The sequence below is a fragment of the Heptranchias perlo genome, chromosome 4 (genome assembly GCF_035084215.1).
Source record: "Heptranchias perlo isolate sHepPer1 chromosome 4, sHepPer1.hap1, whole genome shotgun sequence".
Taxonomy (NCBI): domain Eukaryota; kingdom Metazoa; phylum Chordata; class Chondrichthyes; order Hexanchiformes; family Hexanchidae; genus Heptranchias; species Heptranchias perlo.
The window spans coordinates 59,040,367-59,065,465 of NC_090328.1; the positions used below are offsets into that span (position 1 = coordinate 59,040,367).

At 43.1% G+C, this 25,099-nt stretch overlaps 1 protein-coding gene across 1 annotated transcript in view; it reads left to right on the plus strand.

Annotated features, from left to right (window-relative positions):
* Positions 1 to 25,099, plus strand: part of LOC137320959 (aminopeptidase Q-like) — a 160,567-nt gene that overhangs the window by 124,039 nt on the left and 11,429 nt on the right. The window contains exons 13-18 of the mRNA XM_067982989.1: positions 5,423 to 5,478; positions 6,847 to 6,994; positions 8,085 to 8,179; positions 12,010 to 12,120; positions 13,245 to 13,412; positions 14,912 to 15,052. Coding sequence (XP_067839090.1) covers positions 5,423 to 5,478; positions 6,847 to 6,994; positions 8,085 to 8,179; positions 12,010 to 12,120; positions 13,245 to 13,412; positions 14,912 to 15,052 — 719 coding nt within the window. The remainder of the gene's footprint in view (positions 1 to 5,422; positions 5,479 to 6,846; positions 6,995 to 8,084; positions 8,180 to 12,009; positions 12,121 to 13,244; positions 13,413 to 14,911; positions 15,053 to 25,099) is intronic.

Genomic DNA, 25,099 nt, shown 5'->3' on the forward strand with positions numbered 1-25,099 from the left:
ATATAGGAATAACATTAGCTGTGTGCCAGTCCTCTGGAACTATTCCTGTTTCTAATTAATTTTTATATATATGTAATTGTGCCTCTGCTATCTCTTCCCTAACTTCTTTTCATATTCGCGGATGCAATCCATCTGGATCAAGGGATTTTTCCTCTCTAAGTTTGATTATTTATCAATTATCTCCCCCCATTCTATCTTACATGTCTTTATACCTTTTTTGATCCCCTCTTTTAATGTCATGCCCACCTTATTAGTCTCCCTGGTAAATAGTGAGGCAAAGTAACTATTCAATATTTCTGCCACTTTACTGTGATTACCTGTGAATTTATCTTGTGCATCCGTTAGTGGCTTTATCCCTATCCTGATTTTTCTTTTGTTATTCATGTGTCTGTAGAATAAACTACTATTTCTTTTTATATTCCTTGTTAATTTAATTTCAAAGTTCCTCTTTGGTTTCCTAATTGTTTTTTGACATCCTTCCTCTTCATATTCCCTTTTGTCATCCTCTCCTTTATTGTCTCTTTACTTAGAGTATGCCTTTTTTTGTTTCAGTTTTACCCTTATCTCTTTATTCATCCATGGTGTTCCATTATTGGCTAGTTTGTACTTGCTTTATGGAGGAATACATTTCTCCTGAACTCTATTGATCATTGTTTTAAATGTTTCCCACTGCTGTTCTATCTTTGTCTATCAACATTTTTATCCAGTTTACCTTCCCTAGTTCCATTCTCATCCCCTCAAAATTAGCTTTTTTCCAATGTATTATTTTGGTCTTTGTCTTACTTATGTCTTTCTCAATCATTATTTTAAACCTTATTATGGTATGATCGCTATTGCCTAGATGCTCCCCTACGCTTACTTCTCTTATCTGCTCTGTTTCATTTCCCATTACTAGTTCCAGCAGTGATTCCTCTCTTGTTGGGCTTCTCACATACTGAGTTAGAAAAGAGTGATGTACATTCTGTAAAAAGTTCATTCCCCTTTCCCTACCTCTTCTTGCCAGTTTATTTGGGGGTAGTTGAAATCTCCCATGATTACTGGTCACACTTTTTTATTTTTTTCATAGATTTTATAGTCTGCAATATTCAACTGCCAGTCCTGTTGTTTATGTAGCCACGTTTCAGTTATCTCTACTACATCTGGCTCCTTGTTATGAATTATTGCCTCCAGTTCCCCTGTTTTGTTTTGGATGCTGTGCACATTGCTGTGCAGGCAATTGAATTTGTTTTTAATAATTGTTGCCCTCACTTTATTTTTAACAGTCATTTTGTACTTATGTTCGATAACTCTTTGCTCCCTGACCATTTTTGTTACCCTTGTTCCTTACCTTGGTCTGACCTTTACTCTCATCTCCTATTTCTTTCTTCAGACTTATGTTATTTTCACCAGATCGCTTCCCTCATTTTACTAGTTCAAAGTCCTATTGACAGCCCTATTTATCCTTCCCACTTGGACACTGGTTCCATTCCAGTTCAGGTGGAACCCATCCCAGTGGTACAGATCCTTCATGTTCCAGTACTGGTGCCAGTGTCCCATGAAATAGAACCCATTCTTCCCACACCAGACTTTCAGCCACGCATTCACCTTCCTGGTCTGCCTATCCTTATGCCAATTAGCACGTGGCTCTTATAGAAATCCTGAGATTACCACCTGTGGGGTCCTGTTTTTTTAAATTAGTTCCTAACCTGATATTCTCTTAGCATGACCTCCTCCCTTTTCTTCCCTATGTTATTGGTTCCAACATGGACCACGGCAACTGGATCTTCCCCCACCTTTTCCAAGTTCCACTCCAGCTGCTCCGAGATGTCCTTTACCTTTGCACCAGGTAGGCAACACACCCTTCTGGACTTCCGGTCGAGACTGCAAAGGACTCCATCTGTCCTCCTAGTTATTGAATCCCCTATGGCTATGAACTTTCTATTCTGCTGTTTCCCCCCCTCCTCCACTGCCCGGACTGCCTCCTGCTCCACTGTGCCTTGGTTAGCATTCTGGCTGTCCACCCGCAGCCTGCATACTTATCCTCACAGATAGCAAGTACATTGTATGTTGGACAGGACCAGTGCCTATGGAACTTTCTTCTTTATCTCCCCTTGGTTTCCCTTACCCTGCTGACTAGCAGTCACACCCTCCCCTTCCTGTAAATGTGCTTTCCTCTGAGGTATGACTGTACTCTGGTGAAAACTATCCAAAAATTCTTCCCCCCCTCCCTTATTTGTCAGAGTGTCTCTAACTCGCAACCCAGCTCAAAGACTCTGAGCCGGAGTGTCTCAAGCCAGAGACATTTACTGCAAATGTGGCAATCCGGGACAGTATCACTGCCCACACACTCCCACATATTACAGTCTCGACACACAGCCTGCACTGCCGTTTCTAGTTTTTATTTATTTATTCATTAGTATTAATTTAATTCTAGATATAATATAACTTGAGATCTAGATTATATTTAGTGGATGGATTTAGCTTGATTTCAGATTAATTCATAGCTAATTAGCCTTGTTTTTTGTTTATTAGCTTCATTGTTTTATTATTTCCTTAACTCCTATTTATTATTTATATATACCAGATTTGAATTTAATGAAATAATGAACCTTTTCTTTTATTCTTTGATGGGATGTGGGTGTCGCTGGCAAGGCCAGCATTTATTGCCCATCCCTAATTGCCGTTGAGAAGGTGGTGGTGAGCCGCCTTCTTGAACCGCTGCAGTCCGTGTGGTGAAGGTTCTCCCACAGTGCTGTTGGATAGGGAGTTCCAGGATTTTGACCCAGCGACGATGAAGGAACGGCGATATATTTCCAAGTCAGGATGGTGTGTGACTTGGAGGGGAAGGTGCAGGTGGTAGTGTTCCCATGCGCCTGCTGCCCTTGTCCTTCTAGATGGTAGAGATTGCGGGTTTGGGAGGTGCTGTCAAAGAAGCCTTGGTGAGTTGCTGCAGTGCATCCTGTGGATGGTACACACTGCAGCCACAGTGCGACGTGGTGAAGGGAGTGAATGTTTAGGGTGGTGAATGGGGTGCCAATCAAGCGGGCTGCTTTGTCCTGGATGGTGTCGAGCTTCTTGAGTGTTGTTGGAGCTGCACTCTTCCAGGCAAGTGGAGAGTATTCCATCACACTCCTGACTTTTGCCTTTAGATGGTGGAAAGGCTTTGGGGAGTCAGGAGGTGAGTCACTCGTCGCAGAATACCCAACCTCTGACCTGCTCATGTAGCCACAGTATTTATGTGGCTGGTCCAGTTAAGTTTCTGGTCAATGGTGACCCCCAGAATGTTGATTGTGGGGGATTCAGCGATGGTAATGCCATTGAATGTCAAGGGGAGGTGGTTAGACACTCACTTGTTGGAGATGGTTATTGCCTGGCACTTGTCTGGCACGAATGTTACTTGCCACTTATCAGCCCAAGCCTTAATGTTGTCCAGGTCTTGCTGCATGCGGGAACGGACTGCTTCATTATCTGAGGGGTTGCGAATGAAGCTGAACACTGTGCAATCATCAACAAACATTCTCACTTCTGAACTTATGAAGGTCATTGATGAAGCAGCTGAAGATGGTTGGGCCTAGGACACTGCCCTGAGGAACTCCTGCAGTGATGTCCTGGGGCTGAGATTATTGGCCTCCAACAACCACTACCATCTTCCTTTGTCCTAGGTATTACTTCAGCCACTGGAGAGTTTTCCACCTGATTCCCGTTGACTTCAATTTTGATAGGGCTCCTTGATGCCACAATCAGTCAAATGCTGCCTTGATGTCAAGGGCAGTCATTCTCACCTCATCTCTGGAATTCAGCTCTTTTATCCATGTTTGGACCAAGGCTGTAATGAGGTCTGGAGCCAAGTGGTCCTGGCGGAACCCAAACCGAGCATCAGTGAGCAGGTTATTGGTGAGTAAGTGCCGCTTGATAGCACTGTCGACGACACCTTCCATCATTTTGCTGATGATTGAGCCTAGACTGATGGGGCGGTAATGGGCTAGATTGGATTCGTCCTGCTTTTTTGGACAAGATATACCTGGGCAATTTTCCACTTTGTCGGGTAGGTGCCAGTGTTGTAGCTGTACTAGAAAACTTGGCTAGAGATGCGGCTAGTTCTGAAGCACAAGTCTTCAGCACTACAGCCGGGATGTTGTCGGGGCCCATAGCCTTTGTTGTATTCAGTGCACTCAGCCGTTTCTTGATATCACGTGGAGTGAATCGAATTGGCAGAAGACTGGCTTCTGTGCTGGTGGGGATCTCGGGAGGAGGCCGAGATGAATCATCCACTCGACACTTCTGGCTGAAGATGGTTGCAAACGCTTCAGCCTTGTCTTTTGCACTCACGTGCTGGACTCTGCCATCGTTGAGGATGGGGATGTTCACGGATGTTCATTTTAGTATCCTCTATTTAGTTAATTTTAATTTTATCCCCTTGGATCTGATTAATTATACACTTAGCTCATAGCAAAGCTTAGCTTATATGGTAAATTAAACACTTGACTTATTTATATAATAAATTAAACACTTAGCTGTAATTCCTCGGGTTCCACCGATCTTCCCTCTGCTCTGACGTAACTTTTTCAGATTCAGAATTTTTTTCCAGATTTTTCCCTGTGTTTGCCTAATAATCCTCCTCACAGCCTCTTCTCCCACATTTTATAGTGCTCCTCACAGCCTCTTCTCCCACATTTTATAGTGCTCCTCTCAGCCTCTTCTCCCGCACCTTATAGTGCTCTTCTCAGCCTCTTCTCCCGCACCTTATAGTGCTCCTCTAAGCCTCTTCTCCCGCACCTTATAGTGCTCCTCTCAGCCTCTTCTCCCACATTTTATAGTGCTCTTCTCAGCCTCTTCTCCCACATTTTATAGTGCTCCTCTCAGCCTCTTCTCCCACATTTTATAGTGCTCCTCTCAGCCTCTTCTCCCGCACCTTATAGTGCTCCTCTCAGCCTCTTCTCCCACATTTTATAGTGCTCTTCTCAGCCTCTTCTCCCACATTTTATAGTGCTCCTCTCAGCCTCTTCTCCCACATTTTATAGTGCTCTTCTCAGCCTCTTCTCCCGCACCTTATAGTGCTCCTCTCAGCCTCTTCTCCCACATTTTATAGTGTTCCTCTAAGCCTCTTCTCCCGCACCTTATAGTGCTCCTCTCAGCCTCTTCTCCCGCACCTTATAGTGCTCCTCTAAGCCTCTTCCCCCACACCTTATAGTGCTCCTCTAAGCCTCTTCTCCCGCACCTTATAGTGCTCCTCTCAGCCTCTTCCCCCACACATTATAGTGTTCCTCTAAGCCTCTTCCCCCACACATTATAATGCTCCTCTCAGCCTCTTCTCCCATGCTTGATATGCTCCTCTCACGCTTGATATGCTCCTCTCAGCTGCTTCACCCACGCTTCATAGTCGGTATGAAAACATATGATTGTTATTTACTTTTCTTTAATTCTGAGAACTCATCTTCCATAGGTTATTCCAGTAAATAACAGAGCACAGATTATCAATGACGCTTTTAACCTAGCACGGTGAGTACTGCATCAGAACAGAAGTATAGGAACTTTCTTTTATCTATAAGCTCCTTATGAAAATGTGATCAGAGACTCAAAACTGTGTAAATTATTATCATATTTTGAGGTTTTGTTCTAATTACAAATGAAGTATAATCAACTCAACTTCAGAAAATATCCATCCTATTTATAATGGCAGAAATTGGTATTTGCATAATTAAAAAGACTCCTGATGTTAAGTGGTTAAAGCGCATGTAGTTTACTTTCTGATCTTTGACAAATATTTGAGATTATCTTTTCCATTTTACTTATAATATCATCAAAATGTTAGGAGTTGTTCTTATTGACCATGGATGGAGGGAATGTCAACCAATATTGCAAATAAACAGTTTTGTCCTTTTAAAAATTATTTTTAAAGTAAGTCTGAATTTTCAACCTTCATCATAATAAATTTGGAATCTCCTTGACATAATTGATCACTCCTCATTTAGTGATGTAATAAACAGACTGGATGTTTCCATCTATGGAATCCTGTGCACTCTGGCCCCAATTTTAAGTTGGGGCAGGATCGGTCCGTGCGAGGGGCCCGGGCGAACAACAAGCTTGCATGTTGAGGCCCAAAGACTCCCGGGCCTCATTTTAATATTCAGACCCTGATTCCTGCCTGATCCTGGCAGAATTCAGCACCTGGCCGGCGAGTGGGAGCAGCAACTTGGGTGGCAGGAGGCCACCGCCGGGGACCACGGGAATGGTCTGTGGAAGTCAGGTACGTGGTGGGGGGGTGGGCTCTGGACGCGATCACGATCGGGGGAGGGGGAAGCCTGGGGCAAGGGAGGCCCAAAGTTTCCATGTGGGGCCCGGAGGACCACTCCTGCTATTCCTGGCCCTCAAAGAAATGTTTAAAATTTCAAACTTCCCTTACCTCTTCTTGCCCTCGATCCAGTTCCCGGCCAGTTTGGCCTGGCGGGGAAGCCTCCACTGCTTCCTTGCTCAGGCCCCTGGTTAAAATTGCAGATCGAGCCCTGGTGACGTCATCGGAGCTTGATCTCCATATTTAAAGAGGATCCCATCGGCTTGGGGTGGGTGTCCTTGCCGCCTGCAATTTAATATAACGGTCAGTCAGATTCGGGCAAGAAAGGAGTGGGTAAGTTCCCCGCTCCATTTTACCTGCCCCCTCCCCTGTCCCTGGCCTGTTTTTTGACAGTTGGAGGCTTCTGTTTCCAAAACATCATAGTACTTTCAAAACATCCTTTCAATCAGCTACTTGTCAAAATTAACTCAACCAAACCTCAAAAATTACAATTCATTATTTTTCAAACAGAAATATTGCTAAAATCATTGCAAGTTTTCAGTTAACATTATTCTGTTGTGTATGCTACGTAACAGGAGTGGACACGCTGACATCGGAATTGCTCTGAGTACAACTCTGTATCTTGCTAAGGAACGGAATCTCATTGTATGGCTCCTAGCCCTGGAACACTTAAGCGATCTTGAATTAATGATAAAGACAACCTATTCATATGGAATTTATAAGGTAGAATGTCCTGTGTTTACAATCCATAATTTAACATTGTATTGAGAGAGTGTGACTCAAGGCAGACTCAATAATTTAATCCTTTAATTTTATTGGGGGTAATTTTAACTTTTGATTTCATTGGATGCAAAGATGGGGAGAAGTTTTTAAATTCCAGCCGAGCCCATATCGTGTGTTTTATACCATAGCCAAAATTTAAAATGACCCCCATTGTGTCTAAATTCATTGTCAAGTTGGACAGTGATAGGACCAAGGAATATTTGTAGTTTCCTTAGTTAAACTATTTGTAACTGTTGGGATCATTTAGGACTAAGGCTCTGGAGCCCTTTTACACAAGGCAACAATGGTAGTTTCTCTGGCAACTCTGATGGACAAAAGAGAGTGGCCAAGTAGTTTGTCCATGCAGCGCCCATTTTTCAGAATAATAAGGCCCCAAAATGGTGGGCAGGAAGCGTGTGTACATTTCCAGCTGGAAGTGCACCCTTCGCCATATTGTGTAAGGACAAACAAGAGGCATCTTTTACCCACGTCTGAAGCTGATGGTATGTCTTTTGCATAAGCAAATAAGGGGCCTAACACCTGTTTGAGGTCCCCTCTCCATGATTGGTTTGCCCTGAGGCAGCCAGCACCATCGTGGGCGGCACTCAGGGAAACCAGCCCGAGGAATCGCCTGCATCAAAGAAGGTAAGTAACTTACCTGAATGTAAGCACTTGTGCTCCTCCTGACCCCACATTTAACTCCCCTCATGATCACCGGCATTCCCGGCCCCCGGATCCTCCCCCCCAGCCTGCTCTCCTGACCCTCTTCACTGGCGGGTTTTTGACGCTTCGTCAGCAATATTGAAATGAGACCCGAGGCTCAGTATCTGGAGAGGCTCGGGCCTCACCACTCAGGTACAGGTGGGCCCAAAGTACACCCCTCACATGCCCAAATATGGGTGCAGCCCAATTTCTCGGCCAATGAGTTTGTATTTAACCCTGTTTACATGAGCTTTGCATGAGCTTTACTGTGTTATAAGGGTCAGATTCTACTGTGTAATTTATAAATAACTTATTTTACAGCTTAATTTTATTCCTTTTTTGTTTCTAGAAATACATTTACAGCCGAATTGTTCCATTTTATTATTATCAGATGAAATTTATCAATGAAGATTTCAATAATCTTCCTAATGATCTAGTTAGCCTGTAAGTATTATAATTTTCTGCCCATTGCTTATGAATGAACTAATTTAGCATTTACTTATATTGTACCACACATACAGTGGTTCCAGCAGTTTATTTGCCCCATAATCTGCTACTTGAACTGCTTCCATGGAACCAAGGGGAGCTGTGGAAAGCAGGTACATGTGGGGAATGTGGTGAACTGTCTATGACAGGAGCCTTTCGTCTCTTTGACCTAGGTTAGAATCCAGGGCAGATTTATAGGACAAAGGTATCCTTGTCTGTCAAGGTCCTTCACAAAATTAGTTTGAATAGTCTTAAACCAGGCATATGCCTACAATATAAAATGGTCCCTAATTCAGCACTAAATTGGTAGTCTCACTCAGAGAAACCACAGGAAGGTGGTCTTAGAAATAGAAAAGTGTGGTGCAGTAGGAGGTGCTCTTCTGAGGTTGGGGCTGAGACAAATTTTTGGGGTTGAATAGAGGGAGCTTTATTTTTCATCTACTCGTGTTATATCTGACGTTGGAGTGGTTGTTGCTGACACTATTTCCCAGCACTAACATCCCTCATCTTTGTGAGCAAAACAATTCATCTTTTCTTCGAACCTCAAACTGTGGAATGTCTTACCTTCTTCAGTCTTTTCTTTTTAATACAATCTTCATACTTTCTGATTTACCTCTGTTATTATTTGGGCTTCTTCCAACATTATATTCATGCTCACATCAACTAAGCACTTTCATCTCCTATGAATTTTCTTAGTGTTCTGCAGGATTAACAATGATCTTTTTAGGAAGATATTTCGGATTAGAATAACGCATGGAATACCCACCAATACTCAATACCTCCTGATCTCTTCAACAGGCAGAAATAAACCATGCTATTGGACCCATATAGTTCAGGCTAAATTACCAGTCAGATTTTCTATAAGAATCAAATTTATGCAGAAGCAAAAATAAATGCAGCAGACTCGTGTTACACGTAGATACAACTTACTGACTTAATAAAAGCAAAAGATCTCCAAAACCTTGGTTTACTTTTCGGAATCTTTAATCTAAGCCCTTTGGTAATGTTTTACATAGGTTCACACCTCTGCACCCATGGAGTTCTGTCTCACCGCTCTTACGGGTTGAACTGAGTAAACTAAAAATCCTACGGTTGGTGCCTAGACATAATTCTCACTTCTTTTGAGGTGGAGGCCAAGCTTTTTTGAAGAAGCCCTCAGTTCTTTCTCAACATAGAAATAATTAAAATCATAATTACTGATATCACCTGAGTAGATGGGATGTGGCTAACAATCCTATCACTGTCTGGAGAGGTGTTTACGATTTCAGGCCTGAAAAAAAGGGTATAGCAATTTCACTGATGAACTTGAAAGTATTTTGTTCTCACAACCCTGTTGTCGTAGCCAGAAGATTTTGACTTAATTAGGTTTTGTTTATGACCATTAAAATCAATAAAGTTGGGTCTCCTTCCTTTGGAACCATTTGTCTATTTGTCTCACTTCCAGAGTACTGCTAACAGAAACTCAATTTAAATTTGCAATACTTGGACTGGCTAAAAATACATGTGAAAGGATAAAATACAAAAATGTTCCCGTTTGACACAGGATGGATCCAGTGTCCTAACAACTTTGCTTATTCTTTTGGCTTTGATGGTCTCCTGCAGTAAAGGCTCTGCTCCTTCACTTTGTTTTGCAAGGAACAATCCAATGAATCATTTGCTCACGGTTCACACAATGGACGATTTACACCAACAATGCACTGTGTACAATGAATAGGGTCTGAATTTCCACGGGGGTTCTCCTGCTCATCTGGTGTATCTTTGGTGGAAAAGCCATGGAAAGCCTGGAAAAATGCCACAAATGCTGTTTATGCTGTTTTGGTGGAGTTTCCATGGTTAAAGCCACCTACTTCCACCTCTGTAACATCGTCCCTCTCTGCCCCTGCCTCAGTGCATCTGCTGCTGAAATACTCATCCAAGCTTTTGTTAGACTTGACTATTACAATGCTGTCCTGGTGGCCTCCCACCTTACACCCTCTATAAACTTGAGCTCATCCAAAACTCTGCTGCCCGTATTCTAACTCGCACCAAGTCCCATTCATCCATCACCCATGTGCTCACTGACTCCTTGATTTTAAAATTCTCATCCTTGTTTTCAAATCCCTCCATGGCCTCGCCCCTACCTATCTCAGTAACCTCCTTCAGCCCATCCTCCAAGACCTGGAGCCCTAAACTCTGGGAATCCCTCCCTAAACATTGCTGCCTCTCTACCTCACTCTTCTTCCTTAAGATGCTCCTTAAAACCCACCTCTTTGACCAAGCTTTTGGTCACCTGTCCTAATATCTCCTTGTGTGGCTCGGTGTCTAATTTTAATTGATAATCGCTGCTGTGAAGTGCCTTGGGATGTTTTACTACTTTAAAGGCGCTATATAAATGCAAGTTGTTGTTGTAAAGGAGTGGAGATTGGAGGAGGAGAAGAGGAAGAGATGTGGAAGAGAGCAATGGAGAAGGGATAGGGGAGGGGGAGGGAGAGATGGAAGAGGAAATAGGAGGGTGATGGGCAGGAGGGAGGATTGAGGAGAAGGGAGAATGGGAGGACGATAAGAGCGGGAACTAAGGCAGGGAATTTATCTCATTGAGTGAGAGGGAGGCTAGCAAACTATCTCAGCGAGAGAGGTAGGCTGTGCGTTCAGTTAAGGTGGCCTTCCATTTGCCAGGGCAGTAATATCAGCTCAGTGGGTGGGAAGCCAGGCCAGGAATGCAATCTCAGCAGAGGAAGGGGGTGGTTGCAGTGAGTTCCCATTCCTTCCAGCAATCACAGATTGTTGGGGGGAGGGGGGAAATGGACTGACCAACAAAAACAATCAGTCCCGGCTGAGAATCAAATGCCTGTGGGGTCGTAACGTGAGAGGAAGAAATGCAAAAACAGCCGGGACAACAAAACATTCTCAGCAGGAAGAGGGGGTTAGGATGAGTACATGGCTTTATTGAGAAACTATCAATGGGGCCAGAGCAGGAACTGATTTGGGGATTACAGCTGGGAAGCAGAGTGCAGTGGGTCGGCCACTCTGGGAGGATACACGGAAATTTTTGCAGAGCTAAATTTATAAGTGGCAGAGACCAATTGAAATTAAACTTTTATTCACTACACTTAATTATTATTATTTGCAATTACTGTTACGTTACAGGACTTTTAACCTGTTAAGAGCCATCACAGCACCATCTACAGGCATAACCAGTGTAGGTCAATGAGGGCAGGGATGATTGGTGAGCGGGATACAGGCTGCAAAGTTTTGGGTGAGTTGAAGTTTATGGAGGGTGGAGGATGGGAGGCTGGCTCGGAAAATATTGGAGCAATTGGGGCAAAACTCAACATCAGTGGGAGCGCAAAATGGGCAGTAGCTGATTGGGCGCCTGTTGTACACCCCGTCCGGTTTTCCCTTCAATTGGTTTTAATGGAAAGGATAACAGTGTGACGAGTTTAACGGGTGGCCGATCCACTACCGTCCATTTTGTGGCCCCTTCCGAAGCTGAATTTTACCTCCATTGAGTCTGGAGGTCACAAAGGCATGAATGAGGGTTTCAGCAGAAGATTAGCTGAGGTAGGAGCGGGGGTAGGTGATGTTACAGAGATGGAAAGTCTCTGTGTCTCAAATGGTCCTTGTGATCGAAGCCTGAAATAGGAGTTTTCCATGCATTTTGAAATGGAATGTTGTAACCCACCCAGTGATTTAAATATATATATATTATATATGGTAGTGTAAGGTTAACAAACAGTTTTTTTTATTGCAAATGTGAAGTCACAATAAATAAATGTCACTGACTTGCTTCTACTTAACTTGCCGTCCAGTTCAGTGTTCACAACAACTCTTAGAACAGTGTGTCGACTTGGTCTGAAGGACTGTGTGGATCGAGCAACAGGTCTTTATTCGCAGTGGATGAGTAATCCAAACAATAATACGTAAGTGTTGGTAAATTACAAAAATCAACAAAAACATTAAAGATCTTGGACTTTATTTCCAGATAGCAGCAAAAATGGGACAAAATCGGATGATTAGGCCTACTGTCACATTCCCATCCCGAGCTCAATTTCCCTCCCCCACTGTGGGAAGGGGGAGGGGACCCAAGAAGAAGAACATCCCCCCTTATCGGTGCTGTCTCCACCATCCCCAGGGACCGCCAGGAAAGGTGGCAGTCGGCCCTGGGTCAATGGTTGCATGTCCGCAAATTACATCATTGGAAGTAGAGGGCCTGGTAGTGACTTCGTTTCTCTCCATAATAACCCAAAAGTATATCTAGTTAAGCTCGGACATGACCGAAGCTGAAAGATCTGTTGGCTTCCCCTTTGGGTCTCTTTTGGCTCCATTAACTGATGAGCCACCTCTTTCGATGCTGCCATGGCAGTCCCCCCTAATTCACTGTCAATCTAACTCAGGATGCTTGAAATGATAAATGCCACAGTGCAGTCGGGGATGCTCTTCTAAGGTTGGGACTAAGGCACATTGTTGGTGCAGAGTGGAGGGAGCGTTAATCTGCATTTAAACTGACATGGGAGTGCTCGAATTTGGGCTGTATTTGAAACCTATTGTGAATTAGAATATTTTCAACAAAAACATTTGTGCCTGCCTGTCACCCACTCTTCGTCTGAGCCAAGGGATAATACAAGACCCACTAATCTAAAGAGAAATTGTAAAAAATTAAGTGTAGCAGTTACAAAAAAAGAATTGCCAAAATTAATTTCTTAATTATCTTTGTATTGAATCCAATATTTTCTACAACACCGGCATGGACCTGTTGGGGCGAATGGCCTATTTCTGTGCTGTACATTCTTTGTAACACTTAAATCTACTGAAGTAACTGCTGAAAGGAATACTAGTTGACCATTAAGTGAAATTTTATGACCTTGAGTAGATAGAGGTAAATGTCCAACGCTGCATTCTTGGCAGAGAGTCTCACCTGCCAGAAGCACCTGTCATTCAGGCAGTCATCAGAAAGTTATCCTGAAATGTCAATTTTGTTGACTGAATTTCTAGAATGAATAACTGAAGGAAAATATGAAAACATTGCCACATTTTTGTCTTTCAGAATTCCAAATGATCTCGGAGACATAATCTACTGTGAGGCCATTAAAGCTGGCACTGAAAAGGAATGGGATTTTGCATGGACAATCTTTCAGAATCATACTTCAATACGAGAGGATCATAATTTACTTTTTGCTATGGGTTGTAGTAGAGAACTATGGATTCTAACAAGGTATTAACTTTCCTTCGTGTAACAGTGTAACAACCCAGTCTTATCTTTATATCTATATCATTTTTAAAAAATTGTTGTGTTTCCTTTTTGTGCAATTTTGTTGGACAACAGTAATCATCGGTCCTTTTCAATTGTTAGTGTCACTTACCAGAAGTCTCATGGGCCAATAGTGATCTTATTGCAAATACTTTTCAGGAATCTCATTGGTCATTAGTTATCCATGTGACCATTCTGTTCATCTCATTTGACTAGAAATATTATAGGCTGCTGGTAAGCACATGATCAATTTAATTATTCCATGTTTAAATGGGAGGTCCCTGGACCAATATCAATATAAGAAGGAACAACAGGAGCAGGGATTCATTTGGTCTGTGGTCACTGCTGCTTATCAGTCCCTGGTAACCATATGGCTGTTTCCATGCTAATCTCTGCTCATTGGTTTTGAACACTGATAGGTCTGTGGAAACAATGTGACTTAAAAATCTCACCTGTCATTGGTCTGTGGTAACCACTGTTCATTTCTGCCTGGCAACAATTATAAAGTGACATAATAGTTCATTTTCAATTCATTTTTCGAGGGCACCAAAAAACTCTTCAGAAATGTGTTAAGAGGTAGATAAATTTGGTAAGTCTCAATGACTGCCAAATAACCTCTCTGGCACTGAAAATTAATTTTAACAAATGTGGAGTCTCATTTCTTCAGATTTTAATTGTTGGACCTTTTTAAAAAAAAAAGTAAATAATTTTTTTTTAGTTTTTCTTTCTGACTTTTTCATTTTTGTCTCTTAATTCAATCTTTCTTTCCCTCTCTTTATTTCACTTACTGTTCCTGATTTGACATTGAATTCATTATTCTAACTTCCACTTCCTGGTTCAGTCTCTGTGCAGCTTATTTATGATGCTTCAATCTTATTGGTTAAGGACATACACAGTTACTTGCCCTGTTCACACAGGTCCTAGATGCCCTGTAGAGGGTGACGCACTTTTTGGCTCAGTAATTTAGAGGAAGTTGTTGTGCAAAAGCTCACAGAAAGTCTATGAGCAAGTGCAAGTCGAACAAAGAGCAGAATCCGGCCCAGTGATTACAATACATTATGTATATTTTATATTTAATATCTGATGATTGTAATATATTATAATGAATAAATTAGATTTAGTAAATGATTTAAATATATAATGGGTTTTATTATATTTAATATGTGATTTTAATATTATTATTGCACATTCGGGGAATTAACAGCCTTCAATCTTAGTGGACAAAGCCATAGGAGATCCTGTATAAAACTCTAATCATAAATCTCCTATTGAACTTTTGCAATTTTCATAATGTTCATAATTGGATGTTTTACTCCTGTTCTACCCATGAATATAATTAGTGCCAGGATGGGACCTTTACACAGCTTAAGTCATGACTCGCTTATGAATCTTGAGAATAGATATACTGTACATCAGCAATGATCAATAACAACACATTGTGACTCTTGATTTAATTTTTGCAGATATTTATCATATGCTCTTGATCAGTCAAAGGTCACTCAGGAACAATCATGGAATGTTTTTCGTTATGTGGCAAAAAATCCTATTGGATCGCTTTTAGTATGGAACTTCATAAGGGCAAACTGGGAAACTATTAAAACTGAGTAAGTCAACATGTCTAGAGTGTTGGTTCCATCTGACACCTGCTTCTGAGTACATTTAAGTATGATCTTAAAAATGCATCCAATACTCTGCCATTTAAATATTGCATCTATCGCTAACTGTGATGTGATACATGTCGCAATCTCCTGTGAAATTGTGATACACTAGGGTAGAAGTTCCAATTCTGTATTCGGCAGTCCTCAATATTCCATTCATTCACTTTAATTGGCGGAAAATCACAGCCTGGCAAACACAGAATTGAAATTTCTACATCTCAGTATTTCGATGTTGAGAGGGAAATTTATTTGCATTTAATTGACCATTAATTAATGAATCAATACCAGGACATTTAATAAAGGCATGGCAAACATCTATTGTTGAACAAACTCTGCACACATGAAATTTATTGTTATTATAAGATCCTTTAGTAAAAAAAATTAAATACCGATCTATAGATATATTGAATGAGGTATTGTGAAGTAGTTCCTGTCTGTGATATACTTGTGATTGCAGTGGAAAACTTCAGAAATTAAAGGTTTATAACTTTATATAATGTTTAAAAAAACTGAGGCCGTTTAAAAATAAAATGATAAGACAATATTTTGCCAACTCTGGTCTTCAAAACTCTTCTGCCTTGCAACTTTTTTTCATTTCTTTATTTTATCAACACTGCTATGGCCATTGGTAAATTCTCCTGCTGTGTTGTTTTTAAGCTCTAAGTGTCATACATCAGAAACCAAGACTCATTGTACAGTCTCTTCATCCAACTAGTTTGTTCTCAGGATCTCAAACACTGGAACTCCTGATCTTCCTCAAATAGTCTACAGTGTTCTAAAGCCCAGGTTTGGCATTGCCTAACCACTACTTCCTCATTTAGTTGATCTTCGTGTCTACTCTTCTTTCGTTTGCTCATCAGATGAGAGGGATGTTAGTGCTGGAGAATGGAAAACCTTCAATCATTCCTAGATCAGGTATCTTACAACTGGATGCAGAGTAAATCACCCTCTACTCTACCCTAACAATTTGCATAAGAGCCATAAGAGAGAGGAGCAGGAGTAGGCCATTCGGCCCCTCGAGCCTGCTCCGCCATTTAGTGAGATCGTTGCTGATCTGATTTTTACCTCAACTCCACTTTCCTGCCCGTTCCCCATATCGTTTGACTCCCTTGCTGATCAAAATTTTGTCTAACTCAGCCTTGAATGTATTCAATGACTCAGCATCCACAGCTTCTTGGGGAAAAGAATTTCAAAGATTCATGACCCTCTGGGAGAAGAAATTCCTCCTCATTTCCATCTTAAACGGGTGACCCCTTATTCTGAGACTATGCCTCCTAGTTTTAGATTCCCCCATGAGGGGTAGCATCCTCTCAGCATCTACCCTATCGTGTCCCCTCAGAATCTTGTAGGTTTCAATAAGATCTCCTCTCATTCTTCTAAACTCCAATGAGTATAGACCCAACCTGTTCAATCTTTCCTCATAAGCCAACCCTTCCATACCCGGAATCAACCTAGTGAACCTTCTCTGAACTGCCTCCAATGCAAGTATGTCCTTCCTTAAATAAGGGCACTAGAACTATACGCAGTACTCCAGATGTGGTCTCACCAGCACTCTGTACAGTTGTAGCATGACTTCCCTGTTTTTATACTGCATCCCCCTAGAAATAAAGGCCAATATTCCATTTGCCTTCCGGATTACCTGCTGCACCTGTATGTTGACTTTGTGTTTCATGTACAAGGACACCCAGATCCCTCTGTACCGCAGCATTTTGTAGTATTTCTCCATTCAAATAATATTTTGCTTTTTTATTTTTCCTCCCAAAGTGGATAACTTCACATTTTCCCACATTATATTCCATCTGCCAAATTTTTGCCCATTCACTTAACCTGTCAATATCCCTTTGCAGACACTTTGTGTCCTCATCGCAACTTGCTTTTCCACCTATCTTTGTATCATCAGCAAATTTGGCCAGAAGACACTCTGTTCCTTCATTCAAGTCATTGATATATATTGTAAATAGTTGAGGCCCCAGCACTGATCTTTACGACACCCCACTAGTTACAGATTGCCACTTTGAAAATGACCCTTTTATCCCGACTCTTTGTTTTCTGTTAGTTAGCCAATCCTCTATCCATGCCAGTATATTACCCCCAACACCATGAGCTCTTATCTTGTGCGGTAATCTTTTATGTGGCACCTTATCGAATGCCTTTTGGAAATCCAAATATACTGCATCCATTGGTTCCCCTTTATCCACCCTCCCCTTTATTTCCTCAAAGAACTCTAATAAATTTGTCAGACATAATTTCCCCTTCATAAACCTAGGTTGACTCTCCTTGATTGTATTATGAGTCTCCAAATGTCCTGCTACTACTTCCTTAATAATGGATTCTAGCATTTTCCCAATGCATTAGCCTAGAGCTCAGAAAGAGAACCACTTACTTCCCCAGACATCTTTCCTTTTCCTACCCCAGCTGTCCTGTTGGGCCTCTTTGAGTGAGATTATTTATTTATTTATTTCAATGCAAGAAATCTGATGGGCAAGGCAGATGAACTCAGGGCATGGATGGGTACATGGGACTGGGATGTTGTAGCTATTACTGAAACATGGCTAAGGGAGGGGCAGGACTGGCAGCTCAATGTTCCAGGGTACAGATGCTATAGGAAAGATAGAACTGGAGGTAAGAGAGGAGGGGGAGTTGCGTTCTTGATTAGGGAGAACATCACGGCAGTAGTGAGAGGGGATATATCCGAGGGTTCGCCCACTGAGTCTATATGGGTAGAACTGAAAAATAAGAAGGGAGAGATCACTTTGATAGGATTGTACTACAGACCCCCAAATAGTCAACGGGAAATTGAGGAGCAAATATGTAAGGAGATTACAGACAGCTGCAAGAAAAATAGGGTGGTAATAGTAGGGGACTTTAACTTTCCCAACATTGACTGGGACAGCCATAGCTTTAGGGGCTTGGATGGAGAGAAATTTGTTGAGTGTATTCAGGAGGAATTTCTCATTCAGTATGTGGATGGCCCGACTAGAGAGGGGGCAAAACTTGACCTCCTCTTGGGAAATAAGGAAGGGCAGGTGACAGAAGTGTTAGTGAGGGATCACTTTGGGACCAGTGATCATAATTCCATTAGTTTTAAGATAGCTATGGAGAAGGATAGGTCTGGCCCAAAAGTTAAAATTCTAAATTGGGGAAAGGCCAATTTTGATGGTATTAGACAGGAACTTTCAGAAGTTGATTGGGAGAGTCTGTTGGCAGGCAAAGGGACGTCTGGTAAGTGGGAGGCTTTCAAAAGTGTGTTAACCAGGGTTCAGGGTAAGCACATTCCTTATAAAGTGAAGGGCAAGGCTGGTAGAAGTAGGGAACCTTGGATGACTCGGGAGATTGAGGCCCTAGTCAGAAAGAAGAAGGAGGCATATGACATGCATAGACAGCTGGGATCAAGTGGATCCCTTGAAGAGTATAGATATTGCCGGAGTAGAGTTAAGAGAGAAATCAGGAGGGCAAAAAGGGGACATGAGATTGCTTTGGCAGATAAGGCAAAGGAGAATCCAAAGAGCTTCTACAAATACATAAAGGGCAAAAGAGTAACTAGGGAGAGAGTAGGGCCTCTTAAGGATCAACAAGGTCATCTATGTGCGGAACCACAAGAGATGGGTGAGATCCTGAATGAATATTTCACATCGGTATTTACGGTTGAGAAAGGCATGGATGTTAGGGAACTTGGGGAAATAAATAGTGATGTCTTGAGGAGTGTACATATTACAGAGAGGGAGGTGCTGGAAGTCTTAACGCGCATCAAGGCAGATAAATCTCCTGGACCTGATGAAATGTATCCCAGGACGTTATGGGAGGTTAGGAGGAAATTGCGGGTCCCCGAGCAGAGATATTTGAATCATCGACAGCTACAGGTGAGGTGCCTGAAGATTGGAGGGTAGCAAATGTTGTGCCTTTGTTTAAGAAGGGCGGCAGGGAAAAGCCTGGGAACTACAGACCGGTGAGCCTGACATCTGTAGTGGGTAAGTTGTTAGAGGGTATTCTGAGAGACAGGATCTACAGGCATTTGGAGAGGCAGGGACTGATTAGGAACAGTCAGCATGGTTTTGTGAGAGGAAAATCATGTCTCACAAATTTGATTGAATTTTTTGAAGGGGTAACCAAGAAGAGAGATGAGGGCTGTGCAGTAGACGTGGTCTACATGGACTTTAGCAAAGCCTTTGACAAGGTACCGCATGGTAGGTTGTTACATAAGGTTAAATCTCTGGGGATCCAAGGTGAGGTAGCCAATTGGATACAAAATTGGATTGACGACAGAAGACAGAGGGTGGTTGTAGAGGGTTGTTTTTCAAACTGGAGGCCTGTGACCAGCGGTGTGCCTCAGGGATCGGTGCTGGGTCCGCTGTTATTTGTTATTTATATTAATGATTTGGATGAGAATTTAGGAGGCATGGTTAGTAAGTTTGCAGATGACACCAAGATTGGTGGCATTGTGGACAGTGAAGAAGGTTATCTAGGATTGCAACGGGATCTTGATAAATTGGGCCAGTGGGCCGATGAATGGCAGATGGAGTTTAATTTAGATAAATGTGAGGTGATGCATTTTGGTAGATCGAATCGGGCCAGGACCTACTCCGTTAATGGTAGGGCGTTGGGGAGAGTTATAGAACAAAGAGATCTTGGAGTACAGGTTCATAGCTCCTTGAAAGTGGAGTCACAGGTGGATAGGGTGGTGAAGAAGGCATTCAGCATGCTTGGTTTCATTGGTCAGAACATTGAATACAGGAGTTGGGATGTCTTGTTGAAGTTGTACAAGACATTAGTAAGGCCACACTTGGAATACTGTGTACAGTTCTGGTCACCCTATTATAGAAAGGATATTATTAAACTAGAAAGAGTGCAGAAAAGATTTACTAGGATGCTACTGGGACTTGATGGTTTGACTTATAGGGAGAGGTTGGATAGACTGAGACTTTTTTCCCTGGAGAGTAGGAGGTTTAGGGGTGATCTTATAGAAGTCTATAAAATAATGAGGGGCATAGAAAAGGTAGATAGTCAAAATCTTTTCCCAAAGGTAGGGGAGTCTATAACGAGGGGGCATAGATTTAAGGTGAGAGGGGAGAGATACAAAAGGGTCCAGAGGGGCAATTTTTTCACTCAAAGGGTGGTGAGTGTCTGGAACGAGCTGCCAGAGGCAGTAGTAGAGGCGGGTACAATTTTGTCTTTTAAAAAGCATTTGGACAGTTACATGGGTAAGATGGGTATAGAGGATATGGGCCAAGTGCAGGCAATTGGGACTAGCTTAGTGGAATAAACTGGGCGACATGGACATGTTGGGCCGAAGGGCCTGTTTCCATGTTGTAAACTTCTATGATTCTATGAGATTGACAATTAAGCCCTTCTGTTGTGAGACACTGCTGAAGGCGCAGTGCCTCGCTGATCGTGAATATGGCCACAAATTAGGTTTCTTATCGCGCATGCCTGGATCCTGTGCTCCTAATTTTCGAGGCGCAACTTGGGGAAAGAAGATGAGTCTTCTCCTAGTAAGTGCGAGTCTCATTTAAATACAGTATTTATTGAAATAAAGTCCCTTGGGTAAGGCACTGCCCACAATATGCACCTCTTCCATATAAAATTGGGACACGGCAGCTGAGCCTGCTCCATTATGTTTCTAAAAGTTAACCTAATGTTGCATAATTGTATTTAGAATGCTTTTTTACATTCCTGTTAATGTTTGCTGCCACTCTGGATGGGATAAATATAGTGAGAGAGGGCCAGATGAAATGTATCCCAGGCTGTTAAAAGAAGCCATGGAAGAAATAGTGGAGGCTTTAACAATCATTTTCCAAACTTCACTGGATACAGGCGTAGTGCCGGAGGATTGGAGGACTGTTAACATTTACCGTTGTTTAAAAAGGAAGCATAGGATAGACCAAGTAATTACAGGCCAGTCAGCCTAACCTCGGTGGTGGGCAAATTATTGGAATCAATTCTGAGGGACAGGATAAACAGACACTTAGAAAGGCATGGACTAATCAAGGACAGTCAGCACGGATTTGATAATGGGAGGTCGTGTCTGACTAACCTGATTGAATTTTTCGAGGAGCTGACAAGGAGGATCGATGAGAGTAGCGCAATTGATGTAGTCTACATGGATTTTAGCAAGGCTTTTGACAAGGTCCCACATGGCAGATTGTTCAAAAAAGTAAAGGCTCATGGGATCAGAGAGAAGGTGGCAAATTGGATCCAAAATTGGCTCAGTGGCAGGAAGCAAAGGGTAATGGTCGAGGGGTGTTTATGCGACTGGAAGGCTGTTTCCAGTGGGGTGCCGCAGGGCTTGATACTAGGTCCTTTGCTTTTTGTGGTATACATTAATGATTTGGATTTAAACATAGGGGGCATGATTAAGAAATTTGCGGATGAAACAAAGATAGGCCGTATGGTTGATAGTGAGGAGGAAAGCTGTAGACTGCAGGAAGATATCAAAGGACTGGTCAGATGGGCAGAAAAGTGCCAAATGGAGTTCAATCCGGAGAAGTGTGAGGTAATGCATTTGGGGAGAACAAACAAGGCAAGGGACTACACAATAAATGGGAGGATACTGAGAGGTGTAGAGGAAGTGAGGGACAGATCCCTGAAGGTCCACAGATCCCTGAAGGTAGCAGGACAGGTAGATAAGGTAGTTAAGAAGGCATATGGAATGTTGTCCTTTATTAGCCGAGGCATAGAATATAAAAGCAGGGAGGTTATGCTGGAAATGTACAAAACACTAGCAGGGCCACAGCTTGAGTACTGCGCACAGTTCTGGTCACCACATTACAGGAAGGATGTAATTACACTAGAGAGGGTGCAGAGGAGATTTATGAGGATGTTGCCAGGACTGGAGAATTTTAGCTACGATGACCGATTGGATAGACTGGGGTTGTTTTCCTTGGAACAGAGGAGGCTGAGGGGTGATTTGATTGAGGTATACAAAATTATGAGGGGCCTAGATAGAGTGGATAGGAAGGACCTATTTCCCTTAGCAGAGGGGTCAATAACCAGGGGGCATAGATTTAAAGTGATTGGTAGAAGGATTAGAGTGGAAATGAGGAAAAATGTTTTCACCCAGAGGGTGGTGGGGGTCTGGAACTCACAGCCTGAGAGGGTGGCAGAAACCCTCAACTCATTTAAAAAATACCTGGATGTGCACCTGAAGAGCCGTGACCTGCAGGACTGCGGACCAAATACGGGAAAGTAGGATTAGGCTGGGTGGCTCATTTCTCAGCCGGCGTGGACACGATGGGCCGAATGGCCTCCTTCTGTGCCGTAAATTTTCGATGATTCAATGACTCTGTGATTCTTTTTGCATTAGTTGGTTTTGCTGGACAGTGCACTATTTTTGCTTTTTCTCCTTTCTTTTCCTGCAAATACTTCCCTTCATAATTCTTGAGTGGATGATCCATCTCGGCCTCCTCCCGATATCCCCACCATCACAGAAGCCAGTCTTCACCCAATTCGATTCACTCCACGTGATATCAAGAAAAGGCTGAGTGCACTGGATACAGCAAAGGCTATGGGCCCCGACAACATCCCGGCTGTAGTGCTGAAGACTTGTGCTCCAGAACGAGCTGCGCCTCTAGCCAAGCTGTTCCAGTACAGCTGCAACACTGGCATCTACCCAACAATGTGGAAAATTGCCCAGGTATGTCCTGTCCACAAAAAGCAGGATAAATCCAATCCAGCCAATTACCGCCCCATCAGCCTACTCTCAATCATCAGCAAAGTGATGGAAGGTGTCGTCGACAGTGCTATCAAGCGGCACTTACTCACCAATAACCTGCTCACCGATGCTCAGTTTGGGTTCCGCCAGGACCACTCGGCTCCAGACCTCATTACAGCCTTGGTCCAAACATGGACAAAAGAGCTGAATTCCAGAGGTGAGGTGAGAGTGACTGCCCTTGACATCAAGGCAGCCTTTGACCGAGTGTGGCACCAAGGAGCCCTCGTAAAATTGAAATCAATGGGAATCAGGGGGAAAACTCTCCAGTGGCTAGAGTCATACCTGGCACAAAGGAAGATGGTAGTGGTTGTTGGAGGCCAATCATCTCAGCCCCAGGACATTGCTGCAGGAGTTCCTCAGGGCAGTGCCCTAGGCCCAACCATCTTCAGCTGCTTCATCAATGACTTTCCCTCCATCATAAGGTCAGAAATGGGGATGTTCGCTGATGATTGCACAGTGTTCAGTTGTATTCACAACCCCTCAGATAACGAAGCAGTCCGAGCCCACATGCAGCAAGATCTGGACAACATCCAGGCTTGGGCTCATAAGTGGCAAGTAACATTCGCGCCAGACAAGTGTCCAACCGCCTCCCCTTGACATTCAACAGCATTACCATCACCGAGTCCCCCACCATCAACATCCTGGGGGTCACCATTGACCAGAAACTTAACTGGACCAGCCATATAAATACTGTGGCTACGAGAGCAGGTCAGAGGCTGGGTATTCTGCGGCGAGTGACTCACCTCCTGACTCCCCAAAGCCTTTCCACCATCTACAAGGCACAAGTCAGGAGTGTGATGGAATACTCTCCACTTGCCTGGATGAGTGCAGCTCCAACAACACTCAAGAAGCTCGACACCATCCAAGATAAAGCAGCCCGCTTGATTGGCACCCCATCCACCACCCTAAACATTCACTCCCTTCACCACCGGTGCACTGTGGCTGCAGTGTGCACCATCCACAGGATGCACTGCAGCAACTCGCCAAGGCTTCTTCGACAGCACCTCCCAAACCCGCGACCTCTACCACCTAGAAGGACAAGGGCAGCAGGCGCATGGGAACAACACCACCTGCATGTTCCCCTCCAAGTCACACACCATCCCGACTTGGAAATATATCGCCGTTCCTTCATTGTCGCTGGGTCAAAATCCTGGAACTCCCTTCCTAACAGCACTGTGGGAGAACCGTCACCACACGGACTGCAGCGGTTCAAGAAGGCGGCTCACCACCACCTTCTCGAGGGCAATTAGGGATGGGCAATAAATGCCGGCCTTGCCAGCGACGCCCACATCCCGTGAACGAATAAAAAAAATAAAATAAAATAATGATGTGGCTTCCACAGCTTCTTGGGGCAGCAAATTCCACAGACCCACTACCCTCTGAGTGAAGAAGTTTCTCCTCATCTCTGTTTTGAAAGAGCAGCCCCTTATTCTAAGATTATGCCCCCTACTTCTAGTTTCACCCATCCTTGGGAACATCCTTACCGCATCCACCCAATCAAGCCCCTTCACAATCTTATATGTTTCAATAAGATCGCCTCTCATTCTTCTCTACTCCAATGAGTCGAATCCCAATCTACTCAACCTCTCCTAATATGTCCACCTCCTCATCCCTGGGATTAACTGAGTGAACCTTCTTTGTACTGCCTCGAGAGCAAGTATGTCTTTTTTTAAGTATGGACACCAAAACTGTATGCAGTATTCCAGGTGCGGTCTCACCAATACCTTATATAACTGCAGCAATACCTCCCTGTTTTTATATTCTATCCCCCTAGCAATAAAAGCCAACATTCCGTTGGCCTTCTTGATCACCTGCTGCACCTGCATACTAACTTTTTGATTTTCTTGCACTCGGACCCCCAGATCCCTTTGTAACTGCAGCACTTTCCAGTTTCTCGCCATTAAGATAATAACTTGCTCTCTGATTTTTCCTGCCAAAGTGCATAACCTCACATTTTCCAATATTGTATTGCATCTGCCAAATCTCCGCCCACTCACCCAGCCTGTCTATACCCCCTTGTAGGTTTTTTTATGTCCTCCTCACTCTCTACTTTCCCTCCCATCTTTGTATCATCTGCAAACTTTGATATGTTACACTTGGTCCCCTCCTCCAAATCGTTAATATAGATTGTAAAGAGTTGGGGACCCAGCACCGACCCCTGCAGAACACCACTGGCTACTGGTTGCCAGTCCGAGAATGAACCATTTATCCCAACTCTCTGCTTCCTGTTAGATAACCAATCCTCCAACCATGCCAGAATATTACCCCCAATCCAGTGATTCTTT